General features: G+C 40.7%; 1 protein-coding gene across 3 annotated transcripts in view; it reads left to right on the forward strand.

The window, feature by feature from the left end:
* Positions 1-18,178, forward strand: part of PHACTR1 (phosphatase and actin regulator 1) — a 304,815-nt gene that overhangs the window by 238,554 nt on the left and 48,083 nt on the right. For all 3 annotated transcript variants that reach the window (XM_057370450.1, XM_057370452.1, XM_057370451.1), the window contains 3 exons: positions 8,492-8,822; positions 15,742-15,950; positions 17,460-17,616. In XM_057370450.1, the coding sequence (XP_057226433.1) occupies positions 8,492-8,822; positions 15,742-15,950; positions 17,460-17,616 (697 nt within the window). The remainder of the gene's footprint in view (positions 1-8,491; positions 8,823-15,741; positions 15,951-17,459; positions 17,617-18,178) is intronic.

An 18,178-nucleotide genomic window follows, 5' to 3' on the forward strand; every position in this document is an offset into this window, starting at 1 on the left:
TATGCAGAGTGATTTGCATGGTTTAACAAAGAACTTATTACAGGTTTTAGAAATAGAAAACAAACATTCCTTTCCTCTGAAAGTATTTTGAACCATCTCAAATATCTATCTGCCTGTGCCAAGACAAAAATTGGTCTTTCAACTGATAAGAAATGCACATAAAAGAGAGGGCCTAAGTAAACACATAAGAGCACATTTAATTTTGTGGAGAATGAAATGAAAAAAAATCCATTTTAAAAGTGAAGGGAAGAGAAGATTGCCTCTAGCAAATATAAATCACACAGCCTTGGCATGCTTCTTCTCAAGGCAGAGGCTCGGTAATGATGGGACAGTACAGAAACAGGGCCAGAGCCAAGAGCAGACTGCGGGGCAGCCACTGGGARTGGTGCCAACCCCACTGCAGAAAATGCTCAACGCTTTTCCTCACACCATGTCCTGTGGTCTTGTTGGTGCTGCCTCCACAGGGAACATCCCTGTCACAGCACTGGGTGTGGAAGTGCTCACGCAGCCCTAGAAGTCAGCAGCTCTAGGAGAAAAACATGAATCTTAATTGTTTTGATACCATTGTTTCACTTCTCTGCATGTCCTGTTGGCCACTCACGTCCTGGTTTTCAGACATGATTAGTATTAGGCAATGTTCACAGATAGAATTTCTTTTGTTTTATTTTTCTGATATCCACGTGCAGAAGCCAGGCATTTAAGACAACACTTGTAGCTTTCTTCACAGAAAATTTAGGAAGAGTTGAAATAATCACCGGGGACCAAATTTAATTGGGGTGCTGGTATAAAGTTCCCAGATTATCATAAAATCTTTAGTGGCCAAGTGACAGGAAGACTAGGCATGTCTGATCTGATAGACCCAGTGTTGTAAAGTTCCCTTTGATCTTGATTCATTAAGCTGTTAATTTTCACCAGCACAGATAATGTTTTCTGAAATTAATTAGATGTTTTCCAGCTGAATCACTAGTAAACCGTAAAGTCTCCTAAAACATCAAGAGCAAAATWTGTGCCACTAAGATGGGATCTCAGCAACACCTGAGTGTATTTGAGCCCAAATTTAGCCTAATATTAGAAAAGGGTGTAGCTTTGGTTGTATCTGGCCACTTATCTATTGCATTTAAGCTTTTTGCATTCTCTTGCTTTCTTCATTCAAGATTTTAAAGAGACATATAGCACATTTCTAGTTCTGATGTTGTGCTTTCTAATTATTTCTGTGTAGAGTTAGAACTAATTCACAATTAGAGGCAAACATTTAGAAGAGTAGGAAACATTAAAAGTCCTCAAAAGTTACTTCTGACAATGCAGAAAAGCCAAGAATGAGGTTTGAGAACATGAAAGCTTGGGGTCCTGCTGCCTTGACACAACACAGCTGGTTATTAGCAGCAGCTTTATTAAAGTTTTAGCAACTACAATCAGTCCAGTAAATACTCTCTGCAGTATTTTATAATACATAGTCACACTGTGTGTCAGAAGATCCTCTGTACACGAGCCTGACATAATCCACAAGCTTCCTTCACTGTGACATTATCTCCAGCTGCCTGTTATGGCAGGCTGCATTCATGAGAAGAGGCTGCATTCACAAGAGGGCAGTGGACAGTTCTCTCACTGTGTGCCCAAGGGAGAAGCAGCAGAGCAAGAGCAGCTCTCCTTCATCAGGTTCTCAGTAGAATCCCGGYTCTCCAGGAAACTGGATCCTGATGTAGTTGCTCTCTCCATACGTCCTCTCTGTGCTGCTTCCTGGAGGGGAAGCACATTCAGGCATCAGGAAATCTTCTCATCTTTGAAACCCTCTTCAAGGCCCTGGTCAGGAATTCATGTCAAGCTATACATTTCAACTTTTAGACTAATCATGCCTTGCTTTTCTTCTCCAAATTCAACCTGAACCTTGGATGCACAAGATACAGCAGAACAGCAAAGAATTTCTGTCTGAAATCTTCCCCTGAAGACATGCTGCAGATCTTGCTGTAGACAGCAGGAGATTTGTGGCAAATCTTTGAGAACTGTTTTTAACTTATCTTTATGAATCTGCTCAAAAACTTATTGAAACAAGAAAAGAGACTCCCACTGTTTAGGCACAGGTGATTGCAGGAGAGAAGACCTGAAAAAGTAAAAAGCTGCTTGTCCAAATGGTGCCAGCAAGTATCAGGCACGTTACCCCTTTTCCTCTATGGAGATCCCTCAATAGGCCGCACTGATTTTTGCACTGTTTGTTGTTTTGGGGGGCTTTTTTGTACATTATTTTACAGAATTAATTACTTGGATGGAATTTAAAGAGTACCTCATTATCTTTATGATAAGTTGTATTACTTGTATATAGTACAGCAAAGGTCTCATTGTAAGGTCATTCAGGTGAGGAAGAACCTCAGCAGGCCTTTAATCCAACATCCTGCCCATCCAACAAAGCAGAGCCAAGTATGGGATCAGACCAGGTTGCTCAGGCCTTTGATGAGTTGGGTCTTGAAAACTTCAGAGGATGCCAGCTCTACAACCTGTCTGCATAAACCTGCTCCACTAACTGGCTCTTCTTATGGTGGGGAAGACACTTTCCTTATAATCCAATCTTAAACCTCTTTTGTTTCATTTTTGTCCACTGTCTTTCCTCCTCCCACCACACACCACTGGAAAGTATCACCTTATTGATAACATGGCTTGTAGGCACTGGGAGGCAGCTCTTAGGTGTTCCTTCCACAAGCTGTCTTTTCTCCAAACTGAACACACCCCAGTCCCTCAGGTGCTCTAGCCCTCAGCCACTGCAGTGACCCTGGTGTTTGATATCTCTCCTGGGGGATACTGAGCTTACACAGTGGTCTAGATACAGTCTAAGGACTGCTGACCAGAGAGGATCCTTCTATCAATGGAAGAATCCTTTGATCCCCTGACTGTGTTTCCTTGCTGTCAGGGCTGGTTGACATTTGGCAAGGAACCAAGAAATTGCATTTCTTCTGCTGGCAGTAGAGCAAACACAGCCAGCTCTGCCTCAAGCCCAGGATTCCCAGGCATGTCCTCTTTCTCCATGCAGTAGTTGATCTGGGACAGAATTTGAAGATTTTAATGAGCCTTTCTGCAGCCCCTGCTGCAGCACGTGCTGCCATGCATCCAGAAGTTCCTGGCCCCCCATTTGTAGCAGTCATATCTTCAATGTGTGCTGACCAATTCTCTTCCATGTTCAGTGACCGGGAAGCATCAGACTTCATGTACTTGGTGCAGAGCTCCAGTGTACCACACACACATCAGAAGAGCCATATAGGAGCAAACGTGTTCAACAAATAAACATATTTTTATCTCTTGAAAACACCAAAAGAAATGCAGCAATTATAGATATTAGCAAAATTTTCTTTTTGGAAAGAGTAAGGGATAGCCTGCTTGTCAAAGGTCTGTGAGTGGCAGACCTAGCAAATATTGTGGCATCCAGAACTGTCTTTTAAGTGATTRATTGTCATCAAGAGTGGAGAGGTTGACGTCTTACCATTATTTTCATCAATTCTAGCATACAAGTTATTCCCACTGGGAACCAACATCTTGCAAAATTGCTCATTATTCTCTTGAGCATGAAAAGCCTCAGCAAGAAGAGATTAATCGGACTTGCACACCTGGCTTCACACAGTTTGCTTCTTTTCTGTTATGAGTGCTTTGTGCAATGATTTAGGACTCTGGTAATGTTTCGCTGAGAAGACACTTATCATAGATTCCTTGTTCACAGTTCCCCTGTCCAGCTTCTTTTTCATCTACAGATGCCCACATCTTATGTATATTCCATGCTGGAGACAATAATTGTTACTATCCCTGGTTCATAAATCAGGTACATTGTGAAATTAAAACAAATAGAGGAAAGAACTGTTAAACTCGGTCACCTCATTGTCACATGCAGGAGAAGTTGTTCTATCCTTTACTGTAGATGATGGTAGCACAGTTTCCAATAGCGTGTCCAGAGTCCATGGATTTGGGCGAGGCCCCACTTGTTCAGCATAGTCACTGATTTGACTGCACATTAAAACTTGCAGTAGCAAGGTCTCCAATACTGTGAAGATGCACAGTTACATTTCCCAGCAAATGGATTGAAGTCTCCTCCCATTGCAGTCATTCTCATTTTAACCATTTTTTTTTAAACGAAGGGRAATTCTCCTGGAGGTTAAGAGCAGACAAGTAGAGTTAATACCTCTGGTTCATTTCCAAGAGTCTGTTTTGGTGTTAGGACCACATTCAGAGCTTAAGAACTTGGGTGTAACACAGTCAGTCTGAATAAAGACATTAAAGATAAYAGGCAAGATTTTTGGCAGCTGTCCAGTAGAATCACCCAGCATTGGTACCATTGAAAGCATGTTGATGTGAAGAATGTGTTTAATTAAATTTAAGTGGAAACTAAAAGTCCATGCTTTTGTCGTGCAGAGTGGAAACCAGAGTATCTGACTCATGATGGGATAAATATGTGGCTATTCAGGATAATTAAATTAGACTTGTTTTCCTGTGCAGTTCCAGAGCTGCAGTTCCTGTGCCACAACTCTGCTACATGAATACTTGAATAGAAATGTTCACTCTATTTAGAAGAAAGAAGAAAGAAGAAAGAATTCGTGTTTGCTTCATACCTGAGCTATTTAACACATCATGCTCACTTCCAACATACAATATTGTTCTGATCTTAAGGATCACAAAAGGCAACAAACCCAGAGGATACTTCCAGTTATTCTTTAGTCAAAAGTGAGAGATTCCTGTAGTTGGGATCCCTTTGAATTCACCATTAAGGATGGCTGCCACAGAGTGATGGGGCATCCAGGCACAGGCACTGTCAAAGGAAGACTTTAACTGACCTACTGCAGAAAAAGATCTAAAATCAACCTGCTTTTGTCAAAATGGAAGTGCAGATCTCAGTGTAGTCTGTGTAATTCAGGACAAGCTCTAGAAGTAAAATTACATGAAGCATAAATGTATGAAAAAAACCCACTTTTTTAATACAAATCCCATAGGAGGCCTATTCTCACGGTTCTATACAATTTACTCTTTCTGTTATTTACCTTTTATTGAAGAGGTGTTCTTTTATGCAACATACAAGGAGGAAATATATACAAATAGCATATTTGTAAGAAAAACAAGGTGACTTGAAGACCTTTGTGTGCTTGAATAGAAAATGCTGAAAGTGRCTTGGGTTTTTTTTACTGCTTTGGCAAACCCATGAGTTAAATTTCAGCCTTGGTAGAGTTATCAGAAAAGTTTTTGCCAGCAAGAGACAGCATGTTAAGTGGATTTAGTATCACACTGAAAGGTGAAAGACTTGGATTCTTGTCTCTATAACGCTCCTATTCTGCAATGTGGACACCACTTTTTCTCCATACCCCTATGTCATGCCAAATTAGCAGCCAATCCCCATGCAGCTGCTCTCTCAYTCMCCCACCAGTGGGATCAGGGAGAGAATCAGAGGTGAGAAAATGAATGAGTTGGGGATAAGACTGTTCAATGGGGAAAGCAAAAGCCGTGCACACAAACAGAGCAAAACAAGTAATTTGTTCACTGCTGTCCATGGGCAGGCAGGTGTTCAGCMWTCTCCAGGARGGCAAGGCCCCATCRCATGTAATGTTTGCTTAGGAATACAAGTGCCATTACTCCAAATATCCCCCTTCCTCCTTCTTCTCCCCAGCTCTACACGCTGAGCATGATGTCATATGGTCTGGAATATCCCTTTGGTCAGTTGGGGTCAGCTGTTGTGGCTGTGTCTYCTTCCAACTTCCCATGCATCCCTCACCAGTGTGGTAGTTCAAAAAGCAGAAAAGGCCTTGGTTCTGKGCAAACCCTGCTCAGTATTAACAAAAACATCTCTACATTATCAACTCTGTGTTCAGCACAAATCCAAAACAGCCTGATACCAGCCACTGGGGAGAAAATTAACTCTACCCCAGCCAAAACCATTTCAGCAGGGGTTGCAGAAAGGCACACAGTATTTCATCTTTGCTGTCCCTTTGACCCCTCTGTGTTGTTAGCCTATAAACACTCTGGAGAGGGGGAAGCCTTATGCTGTCAGTGTGTTGTTCCCAACAYAGCAAAACCACTAATATCAGGTGGATATTGTGGAAGCTGTGAGTAGCGCTAAAATAAGTCAAGAGACGGAACTTGGCTCATGGTCTTTTCTCACCTCGCAATCCTTAATAATTTTCAAGTGTTACTGTTTGTAAGTCATTATATCAACCTGGTGTACCCTGGATACAAAATGTGAACAGTAGTAGCAGCAATACCCAGAATAGGCCAGGAGGCAGGAAAGAATGATTGCGGTGAGGAGAAGGATTGTTCAAACTAAAAGRAACCATCTGAAAAAGGATTTTAGAAATCTGATAGCACTCAGGAGAGTAACGACCTTCAGAGAGCAGCATCTAAATCCCAAGCTTACTCAGGTCAAAAGAGGGTTCTTGCCCTACAATTCTCTTCCTATGTTGCATCAAGAGGAGTGAACTGAGGCAGCAAGATGTGAAAAACAAGGTTCACTCTCCTGTTAAAATTTAAAAGGTTTTAATAAATGACAATAGGGTGCATAAAAGCAAAAGCATACGGCACCAGGTGCTTGGTGATCTGCCAGAGGCACACCTGCTATTGACAGGAGATGTCTTTAAATACATTTTGTATTGCATTAACCTAATGCTTGTTCATAGACATTTATGCATATTCAAACTTTTTCAGGAACTGTTTAACATGGATCCGCCTTTTTAGAGCATGAGCAGTGATGATGTTTAGGCCCCTGGGGTCGTGTGCGTGTGACCGCTATTCCGTAGTTTCAGCAGATGATCCTTGTTGATGGAGAAGTGCTCATAGTGGGGCCCCTAATGGGTCACGATACTCCTGGCCTGTCCATTGCAGATATGGTTGTCTGAAGGTTGGGGGGTCCCATCAGCCAGGTTCCTTTGGACGTTCCACGAGCTCTCTTGACTAGAGACTTTTCACTACACATCCCAAAGCCTCTGTTCCTTCCACACCCACCCTTTCACTGTCAGGGTCTGTGCTGGCCTGGCAGCTGATAGACCTGGGGCGATCACCTCCCCACCCTGAAGGTGCTAAGCATCATGATCTCYTTGTGAGTGTATGCATCCTTTTCCCCAGCTCTGAGCTGCTTCTTATCTTTAAGGACCACTGTTGCCAGGGCGTCATTCAGGGTTTTTTTGGTGACTTTCTTTGCAGCTTTTGTATAGTTTTACCATAATATGAAAAATATCCTTTATGGAAATGTTTAAGTCACAAGTCATAATACTTCAGTTTACCACAAGTATTCTATATCTGATTTACCAAAGAAGAACAAACCCATCAGTGATGATTTTACCACTGTGTATGCATAACTAAGCTACTTACGCAAAAAAGGCAACATTGTACACAAAGCACTCATCTTAATATTTGCTAAAGCCAACACTACAATATGTGTTTATAACAGAGACCAAAGATCATGCAAGCCTTGCCCACAGAGCTACATTGCAGAGACAAATATCTAGAGTATTCCAGGCTGGCCTTCCTCCTGGAGACAAACCCAGAGTTGTTCCTCACAATGTATATATTTTCTCTCTCATTTGCTCTTAGCATGTGTCATGACCATTTCCCCTACCCATCTTGGCAACTACAAGTCCTCATGTTACTTCTTTTCCCTTCTGAAAATATTTCACATTGCAACTTCAAAAACCTCCATCCTACAGTTGAGTYCTGGAAGAGAGGTTTGCTTGTGGACCTCTCATTTCTCATTGAAGTCAGTGAAGTCTTTGCCTTGGCTGATCAACTATGGGTTTCAGTGAACACTTTAACTAGAGTTAAAAAGGTAAAAGTCAGTGCATGAGTCCAGAGAAAAGTGCYTATCAAGTCCTTTGTGAAAGAATGCATTAGTCCTAACAATCTACTGCCCTTTAACTTTTCTCCCCGTGTACCCTCCATTTTTCCAAGCCTGTCCTGTTTAGTATTCAAACCTCATTTCTCTTCTCTTTTGCCCTATAATGTGATTTTTTACACCAGATGTTTTGCACATTACAAAGCTGTAAGAAGTGTGACTTGTGGTAATTGCACTGCCTTGGCTGAGATGGATCAGGAATCCCTGAGCTTTTGCTCTGGCAGTGATGGTGGTGAGTCATCCTGTAACTTGAGACACTGAATTGCTCTCATCCTAATTGCTCTCCCCCTATTTGCGTGCCTGTTGAGTGGAAGAAGTTGCATCTACCTCACAGGGCTATTTTGGAGGATTAGGGCTTTAAAGCGTCAGAGTGTGCCACCAGCCTTGTTAAGTATTGCTTAATGTGTTTATTAAGGAGCATGCATCGCCCTGGGATGTTTTTTGTGGGGCTCGGGAGTGCTGCAAAACAACAGTATTTTTCTGGAGACCATGCTGAGCATACGATAGGAGCTGTCTGTCACAACAGGGAAGGTGCACACACTCCCATGTTGAGTAGCAACCTCAGTGTCTGCTCACCCAGGCAGATACACTCATCTCCATCTTACTGACATGAAAATTAACACCTGGGCTCTCTTTCTGTTTTTTCAGATCCTGGCGCTCCTGTGAAACTGCCTTGTATGCCAGTTAAACTGTCACCTCCACTACCTCCAAAGAAAGTCATGATTTGCATGCCTTTAGGGGGGCCAGACCTCTCTCTCTCATCCTATTCCACGCAGAAGAGCTCCCAGCAGCCTTTGAGCCAGCAGCATCACACTGTCCTGCCCTCGCAGTTAGCAGCTCACCAGCACCAGCTCCAGTACGGCAGCCACAGCCAGCACCTTCCTTCTGGGTCCAGCACRTTGCCCATTCACCCTTCAGGCTGCAGGATGATCGAGGAACTGAACAAAACGCTAGCCATGACCATGCACCGGCTAGAAAGGTAATGGATAGGCTTTTACAGCTCCATATTGGGGTGCACTGATTGCTGTTACCCTCGGTRCCAATGTCACCGCTTGAGCCATGTTCATGGGGCTTGAATGGGATGTCCCCTCTGGGGTCTAACAACTTCAGGGCAGAGTCATTTCTTCAGCAACAGAGACAGGGGAAGAGCCTTTCTGGGCTTATTTGATGAGTTTGTGGCGGAAAGGAAATAAAGACCAAGTTTCCTGTGCCCCATCGTCCTGTTCAAGGAARTAGGTAATACAGCCAGCAGAGATTTTATTAGGACATGCCTGGCTTGCAATATGTACTYCTGAGGCATAACTGCAAGGGCTCCAGTTGTGTGGGAGATTGCTAAATGCAAGGAAAGGAAGATTCATAAAAGAGCAATTAGAATCCAATGTGCCACTCCAGCAGGGCATCTGATTAGTATTACCAATTAGCTCAAAACAATCTATGTGGACTTCCTACAAGTCACTTAGAAGGGGTTTAACACAGTATTTAAATTATTTAAATTAATTTAAATTAAATTATATGTTTGATCTTAAAATAAGTATTTAACCCATTCCACAGCAGCTATCTTCTTAGCCCTGTGCATCTGGCAAGAGGTAGCACATTTGATCAGAAGTGCCTTACCCACCTTGGGGCTGGCTTTTGTTACTGTCACTTATGAGTGTCTCTGAATGTTTCTCCAAACAGTCTGAGTAAGTGAAGCATATTGTATAAATGCAAGCTGCCCTCATAGATTGCAACATCAGCAAGCTTTGGAAAATTTATTTCACCTTGCAGAGGAAAACTGAGAAAGTCCTAGAGCAGGGAAGGTAGTCTGAAAAAATACATGTTTTATTTAGTACCAAGGACAGCTTTGTAGCCAGCTTGTTCTAGGAGCATCAGATTATCCTTCTGTTATACAGGAAGGCAAAATATTTGGTCTAACAGACAAAATGCCTAATGATTTAYCCCAATACTTCTTTCTGATAACACTACATTAATGATATTCCATAGCTGAAAACAATTGGATTGTTGATGGCAGATTMTCCTTACTGCCTGAAAAAGAGTCAGGAGACTAGAGGCTGTCTCACACTGCCAGCTTATTTTGGTATTAGAATAGTGACACACCTGTGATTATTACATCAAGGGACCAGTGTTTCCACAGCTGGAATGGGGAAATTCTCAGCTGGGGAAAAGCTGCCAGTGTTATGAAGGAGATTCCTATTCCCATCAGTGAAAAGGCCATAGAGGTAGGATTAGAAAGGGCATCTACATTGCCTCACACTGCCATGCCTATTGACTACCCATTTACCTCTCACATTGCCAGTATGGCTGGTCAGGTGCCTCTGCATCACCCCAAAATTCAGTGCACCATGCACAGAGCATTGTTGTCTCCCAAAGTCTGCTTTGGGGCTGCACTGCCCATGCCACGCCCAGCTTAGGTCTGACGTCTTAATGTCTGGCTTGCAATTGTGTGCAGAAGGCCCTTTGTTATCCCGAGCCCAGTGATATCTCTCAGAGTATGACTTCATTGTGGCATCTGTTGCCCCACAGCAATGAATGCTCCAATTTCTAGTCATCCATCATGTTTACGACTGCAAATACATTTAACTGATTTAAAGAAGGTGATGCTGTTTGGGTTTCACTACTAATTTGAAGCTGAAGCTCTGCTGCTTGTTAAAAACTGAATAAGCAAGGATTCATGTCCCCACATGAAGCAATTGCTTCCCTTTGCAATTAAGAAAATAAYAAAAGGTTGTGGCACTGGTGTTTCACATTTAAAATTCATATAAATACTAGTTCATGATATTGCAGACAGATTTTTCATAGTGTTTTATGCGTTGATTAACTGTTATTTTAATCATGGATTAATGTATTGAGTACTTTGGTTGTGCTCCTTGCCAAAACAAATCAATAACTTTTGCATTCACAAGGGAGAAAATAAGTTAAGATTGTTTCCTCTGCAACAGCARTTGTTATTTTTGTAGTATTTAGAGGTAGAAGTATTTCACACCATTRTATGTCTGTGCAGCTGATCTTGCTGTTAAATTCATTCGCTTTTTTAAGCCACACCGTGATCTAGATAAATTTGCCAAGTTTGCTTGAAGATTTGTGCAGATTTTTAAAGTATATTTATTTAGCTTGTGAGACAATTAGTTTCACCAAATGCCACTGTTTTCTACTATTTTTGACAGTATTTACTTTCTCTTATTGAAAAAATCTGCCTTAAACCCCAGAGAAATTATACTGCAGTATCTGTCATTGTACATTTCAGCCCAAAACTCTTGAGGGCCTGTTAAAATTGCAAGGATCCTGGATGTCCTTCCTCTGAAATTTGGTAGTGTGCTCTCATCTATAGCATGCATAGGATATGGAGTGACATCCTATGCTTTGCTGTTCCTTCCAAGTTARCAGTGTATTGGGCCACTACTGTTGGGTCAATATTCTTGAGGGGATGAGAGAGCCTGACAAGTCTCTGAGGYACCTTCTGGTGAATACTAAGGGCTTGTTTCTTCTGATCTTAGACATTGTCTCCAAAGTATCCGACAACTTTACAGAATAATTACCGTGGTGCTGCAGTAATAATGCTGCTAGCTCTGGTAATTTGGAGGCTTATTTAGAATAGGTTTTTTTTGTTTTTAATAAAGGATGATATAGAGAAGTACAGATCAGGTTTCAGCTCTAAAATATTTCCTTTAGGAATTTTTCCTTTTCTTCCTTGTATCTAGTTTCTTTGATCCTGGTGCAGTGGAAGCTGCTCAAGGTCATTTAAGCTGTGTAGATACTTGCTGCATCAGTTTGTATCAAAACCACATTTTGCCCAGTAAACTTCTCTTAGACCTCACAGCTTTCCTCTTCACCAGGTCTGTGAGTGTGGACATGAACAATGAAAACATCCCCTTCCTCTAGCAATCTGGATTTTTTGCTTACACAGATAARGTCTGTGGAATTCAGATAGTCTAACAACATCTGAAGACTAATAGTTGAAATCAGTGCTTTGCAAATGAGCCACAGGCTTGCCAGAGAAAAATGAGCTCTCCCTCTGTACAGACCTGAAAGCCRGATTTTTCTGTCTTTGACCTTGAAAAAGTTACTGAGTCTCCCTATTTTCCCCTCTGCAGGAGTGATTGCATGCAACTGCCTCACCTAGATCTGGTGCATATTAATAACTTAATGTCTTAAGGTACATTCAAAAGCATGTAATAGCTATTCTAGTCCCAGTTGTTCTTATGACTTAAAATGGCAGTTAATTCCTGGATTTTTTAGATTCAGTTTTATTACTGACATTATAGAACATTAAGTTCATTTGTGCACTTAACACTTTTGATTGCAAACGTTTTCTGGTACTCATAATGTCTATTCATAACCTAATCTCAGAAGGGTAGTCTGTCTCTTGTCATTGTATGACATGACATGTCATTTGCGCTGCCAGTTTGCCTTTATTTTCCCTGATAAATTACTAGATTTATGATAGATTAAGTTGAAACAGAGAAATGTGTAATTTCCATGTAAACTTTATTCCGCTGTTGCCAATTTGTGACCTACTGCAAATGACTTTTCCCTTCAGCCCAAAGGGTGTATGTCAAGCATAAGTAAAACTCTGGATATGGACACCAGTTTTTACCATTTCAGAGTGCATTTTAGGAGTTGATGAAAATCTGGTAAGCCCTGCCACCAAAATACATAGATTTTACAACCTCCTGACTGAAATTAATTTGAGAAAAAAGAGCATGCTCGAAAGTTGTATGTCACAAACAGTGGCTAAGGAAGCTTTAGAAACCCTCTTGTGACCCTGAAATGTGTCTTTTATTTTGACCTAGTGAGGCAGTTTCTTGATCTGAAATAGCCTGATTTTCTGCCTTGCCTGTATAATTCTCAGCCTRTCTGCAAAGGTGACAATTATTTTCATTCACTCTGTGGGCACAGATGAATCCAGGCCTCGTTTGTTCAGCGTACAGACTAAAGAGCTGTTAAGTGGCAATATCTCACTCCAGGCTAGATTTGCCTCTGTGGCAGAGCAGTAAAAAATCACTGTGTCCAAAAAGACTGTGTGTGAGACCAGTTCCTCTGGGACACCCAGCCCAGCTTCAGACTGTAAATTTATGAAATGAAATGCATTAGACATTACCACCAGTGTCTTGTAAATCTTATGAAACATATTTGAATCAGGAAACATTTATCTTCCATAAAACTTGTCAAGAGAATTGCTTGTCGTCTAAACTTTAGCATTGCCTAAGGATAGAAACACTTAATATTTATAGCTCTGCCTTCTCTCTCAGTTTCTGACACACATTCCTGTAGTAGAAACATATATGCAATGGTTTGAAGTTTTTTCAGATTATTTTTGTAACTGCTAAGTACAGGAAAGTGTACTGTGGATCTAAAAACATGCTGATAAGAATGTAGCCCTTTATTCCAAAATCAAAAATCCTGGGATAACAGACGAGACATCTGCAGGTTTTTCCCACTAGATTTTACAGGAAGTATTTCACTTTTCTCTTTTTTGATTTTGTCTGTACCATGAGTCCCTCATATGCTTAAAATGTGATTTTCATTAAAGTATTTTCTCACTAGAAACATTGTAAGCTATAGTGGTGTAACTTTTTTGCTGTTTTGATCATGTGAAGATGCTGCAGCAGTAATTGCAATTTCTTGTACTAGGGAGCTATGAATCATTTAAATCCATGTGTTAAGATCTTCTTGAAACGAGTACTTGCTTAACTGTAGCTTTTTTCTTAAATTTTGTTGAAAAACAAAAAATGGATTTTAAATGGGTTTTTTGAAACATTAGTGTGCTTTTTTGGAGAATAATGCTAAAAAAATGTTGTGGTGTAGACCACCTGATTATGTGGAAGTTTTAGTAATGACCCAGAGTCATTTAAACACAATGGACTTATCCAGTGACCTTGAATTGTCTTTCTTAAGTATACTGCAGTACTGCATGCATTTCATAAGGGTTTTGCTCAGACAGCTGACTTAGTCAAATTGCTGTGGAAAGGGCTGATTTTAATCAAGAACAACACAAAACGCTAGAAAAATGAGGGGCTTAAAATAGAAAGTGGTATTATCAAGAAAGTGGATGATTCAGAAAATCTACAATGAGATGAGAAGATATTTCTAGATCACTAGCTCAAACAAAAATCCTCTGTGTAACTTGTACATCTTGTTGCCATCCAATATCTGCTTGATAACCTAAACTGACAGATCTCTCTGGTATCTATGCACCCTATGTAGGTACCTATAAGGATGTATCTAAAACCTACATCCATCCTTCACAGAACAGGGAAGCACCAAATAGTCCTGGACTTGCTGCTTTTTTCATTTGTACTTCCAGAGGGGGCTTAGTGAATTTGTACTTACTCTCTGTGTATGTATTGTTTTAAAATTACCTGAATGATCCAGTGGCTATGTGGTATGTTCATCATTGGAAGTTTTGGGGCATTTGTTATGCAATGTTAACAGAATTTCACAGTATTATAGTTTCTCTCAGAAATCTGATTCTAGTCTTTTTTAAATTCCTGCCTTTCTTCTTTAAAAGACTTATTCAAAATTAGTTTACAGAGAAAAGTGATTTAGTGATGTTCATAGTGTAAAAGCTCTGAAAGCATTTTGATAAATTAAAAGTTAGTTCAAAGTTTTTAGAGATTGTAGTGTGATGATGTGTCTATGAGAATTCAGCTGATGAATTTTAAAACTGCATCTGGGATAAAGTTTTTTCTGTCAAACTCATTGAAGTCCAATACAAAAATTCACAAGCCAGTTCTTCATGAATCTCTCACACTTTGTGGTGCAAAACATAGCCTATCACTAAGAAAATGGAGTTTCTCTCTTCAAGGCATCCAGTAAAGCTCTGCATCTCATTGTTGGTTAGTCTGCAATAATAAATGTTGGAATTAACAAAATTATTTCTTTGAGGCTGAAGATGATAATAACAGTGTGGTATGATTTGTTCACAGCGTCTGAAGCCTTTTCTTCTCTTTAATCCCTAAACATATTTTGGAGTAGCATTATATTTCTAGAACTAAATTTTTTTAAAGTCTCTCTGGAATGTTATCTGGCAGCCATTAGCAGTTGCTAACTTTTGGGTTAGAAGAAAGCAAAAGAACTCAAATTGAAAATAGTAGATTCAGGAAAAATTTTGAAGAGAAGAATACATTTTATTCAAGATGCAGAATGCCTCTGCTATGCAGAGCAGGCTAAAATATTCCAGGGAATTGAGGCTACTCTACTCATCAGATCCAAGTTTCTGTGCCTTAAGGTCAGTTTGGCCAGCACATCTTCTTTCACAACTATGTTCTTCTGGAAGGTAAAATGAGAATATGACATAGGGTCCCACAGGCAAATGCTCCCCATTTTTCATACAGCAGTTGCTTCAGCCAGGACTTCAGAGAGAGGACAATTTCTGCTATCTCACATGTAATCCTCAGCTGCCACYATTTTTGCCTGCCATTCTCTCATTCTGCTTCCACACTGGAAAAGCAACACAAGCTATTTAGAAAAACAACAGTTTGGGAAACCTGGTTCTTTTCCTGACTTTTGCTTTCACTTTTTGTTTGACTTTGCTTTTCACCTCCTTGTGTTCCTGTTTCCCTGCTTGATATGTTCTTTGGTCAAGGGCTTTGAAATCAACACATAAAGAGAGCTAGATGGTAGCAATTCTCACCACCGGTCTTAATCTCCTAAGATTATGCAGAAAATAATCAGTCACACCTGTGACAAAAGAAATATGATGTTAGCTGCAATTCTGATTGATTTTCTCCAGCACCTGACTGAATAAGGAGCTGGGGCAGGAGAAGGGATATCATCATGGCCGCCCCATAATATATAACTGTGCCATTCGCAAACAAACATATACAGCAAGAAAAGCAATCTCACTTTTCATTTAACTGGTTCCTTTAGTTTATTTATTTACTTTTCTTYCCCAACAGCTCTGGTTTACACACAAGTGACAGTGTTGCAAAAACAGGACCTGGGGGCCTTCCAGACATGAGACAAGTGCCAACTGTTGTGATCGAATGCGAAGACAATAAGGAAAATGTGCCTCATGAAGCTGACTATGAAGATTCTTCCTGCCTCTACCCAAGGCAGGAAGAGGAAGAAGAGGAAGATGAAGAGGAGGATAACTCATTATTTACAAGTAAGACTTATTCCATTTTTCCTTTCTCATTTACTTAATTTTTASTCTGAACTCACAATATGCAAAGGAAATACAGGGCCTGTGTGTTTTCTTTCTTGGCTGTGGCTTTTGCATCTCTCAGGACTTGACTGCATGSGGATGCTAATCCAAAATAATAAGGAGTATGAATTTATAGTTATTCCCCTAATACACATGAATCCCTGTCTGGATAATGCTCAGACTAAATTCGTATTACATGTTTGGGCTTATATGAGTTCACTTACCAACTGGCTTTTGGATTCTCTTTCCCAAGTGCCTGTGGTAAAGAGAAGCCCTGCCTTTGGCTTCAGTCAAGATCATCTCAATAGTTACTTCAGGAGGATGAATAAGTGCCGCATGCAGGGAATCAGAGCTTTTACATATAGTCAATATTAAATCAATTCATAATCATAATCATAAATGTGCACATACTTTTAATGGGGTCACAATCGGAGGATTGGGCTCAGATAAGAAGAGGTTAATTGGTAGCCATATCGCAATTACAGTCTGGGAAAGAGCCTATGATCTTCCTGAACTCCATAAGGAAATCCAACTCTTGCATCAGTGTAGCATCATAGGACTGTCCCATAAAGACAAGATACAGTACTTTACATATGACAACTTCTTGYCATCCCAGACATTGAGCTGAAGTTTCAGGTCCTTAGATTTCTTTTCTTCTGAAAACTGGAAGCAGTACAATCAAACAACATCCTTTTTAAAACGCACAGAAAGAAATTTCTGAAACAGGCATAATTAATCTCCTCAGAACCCCACCTTAGCCTGCAAGAGAAATTAAGCAGTGTTTGCTCTTAAACTAAAAACAGAGCAGAACTGCACTGTCTCACTCTCCTGACAAAGGCCAAAACCTTATGTGTTTGTGTCTCTCTGTTTGTGTCTGTCTTCCTTGCTCAAACTGCTTTGGACACAAGCCGGAAAAAGCAAGCTTGAGCCATAGAAGGCCACTGGTGTTACAGTGTCTTTGCCACTGTCCCTGCCTGGGAAATAGTCAGTCAGTTTACAGAGAGATCTATGCCACTTCTGACTGACTTTTGATTCCTTCTAGTACTGGCTTAGATGTCTTGATATTACGTAGCAAGAGAGATTCAGATCTTTTCACATGCTGTAGTCCTGCTGCCTGCCCAGATTCTGAGGTCGAATTTTTCACTCCATTATGTGGTTCAGAAATCACAGGCTAGAGAAAGCTACAGATGCTACTAGCAATTCTAAAACAAGCTCTACTTCTCTGCTCCCCTCTATGGAGCAATATATTAATTTCTTTTTCCTGTATACCTTCCAATTCCATCTTTTCCTTATTATGATATGAATTGAGGTTAATTGAGCACATGAAGTTAATGACACCCCTTTTCCCATAGTCCATACCAGTGTGAACGAGAGCCTCATACCCTTCCTTGGCTAGCACTTCTTTGTCAGCTGCTTGCTATGATGAAATTATGACACCTCCTTTCGCAGAGCCTCTCCTCTCTCCCACAGGCCCCCTGGCAAGGAAACTCTGCAGGAAGGACTCGTTAGCAATCAAACTAAGCAACAGGCCCTCCAAGCGAGAGCTGGAGGAAAAGAACATCCTCCCCATGCAGACTGATGAAGAGAGGCTCGAACTTAGGCAGCAGATTGGGACAAAGCTAACACGGTAAGAGACAAGGACTTTTTAACTTTTGCGTTTGGAAAGATGTGGTGGGGTGTAGCTTTTTTCCATACTCTTTAAACATTTGAAATCTGTTTGGCTGCAATATTTTAGAGGAAAAGCCATGGTGGGGGGAAAATGGCTCTGGACATTATTTCTGGTCCAATAAAGCTTCTCATACAGCTCCCCATTTCATTTTCCTGGCATATGCTATGGGAACTTTGGTTAAGTATCAGCAGAGTTACACTAATTTGGTTCCTTTTGGCACATCACTGGAAGATGTTCAGTTTTGATAACATTTTGGTCTGTAGCTACAAGTGCCATTTTTTAAGCTATTAGTTTGGCCAAAGGTCTGAGGTATAACTTTCTCTTCTGACTGCATCTCCTGTGAGCAGCTGAAACTTTTCCTCATGCAAAATATGTAAGTCCTTCAGTACTTGTCTTTATTGGGTCAGGTTYGACAGATTTATCCTGTCTAGACACTTCCCTTTTCATAACAGTGTTACTCACTGACTATTCTGAGGTTCAGGTTTTCTGTGTTGCATGGGGTATAAAGGGGCGGCCATTA

The sequence above is a fragment of the Malurus melanocephalus genome, unplaced genomic scaffold, assembly GCF_030028575.1.
Source record: "Malurus melanocephalus ecotype Western Australia unplaced genomic scaffold, MMel_1.1 scaffold_126, whole genome shotgun sequence".
In the NCBI taxonomy this organism is placed as follows: Eukaryota; Metazoa; Chordata; class Aves; order Passeriformes; family Maluridae; genus Malurus; species Malurus melanocephalus.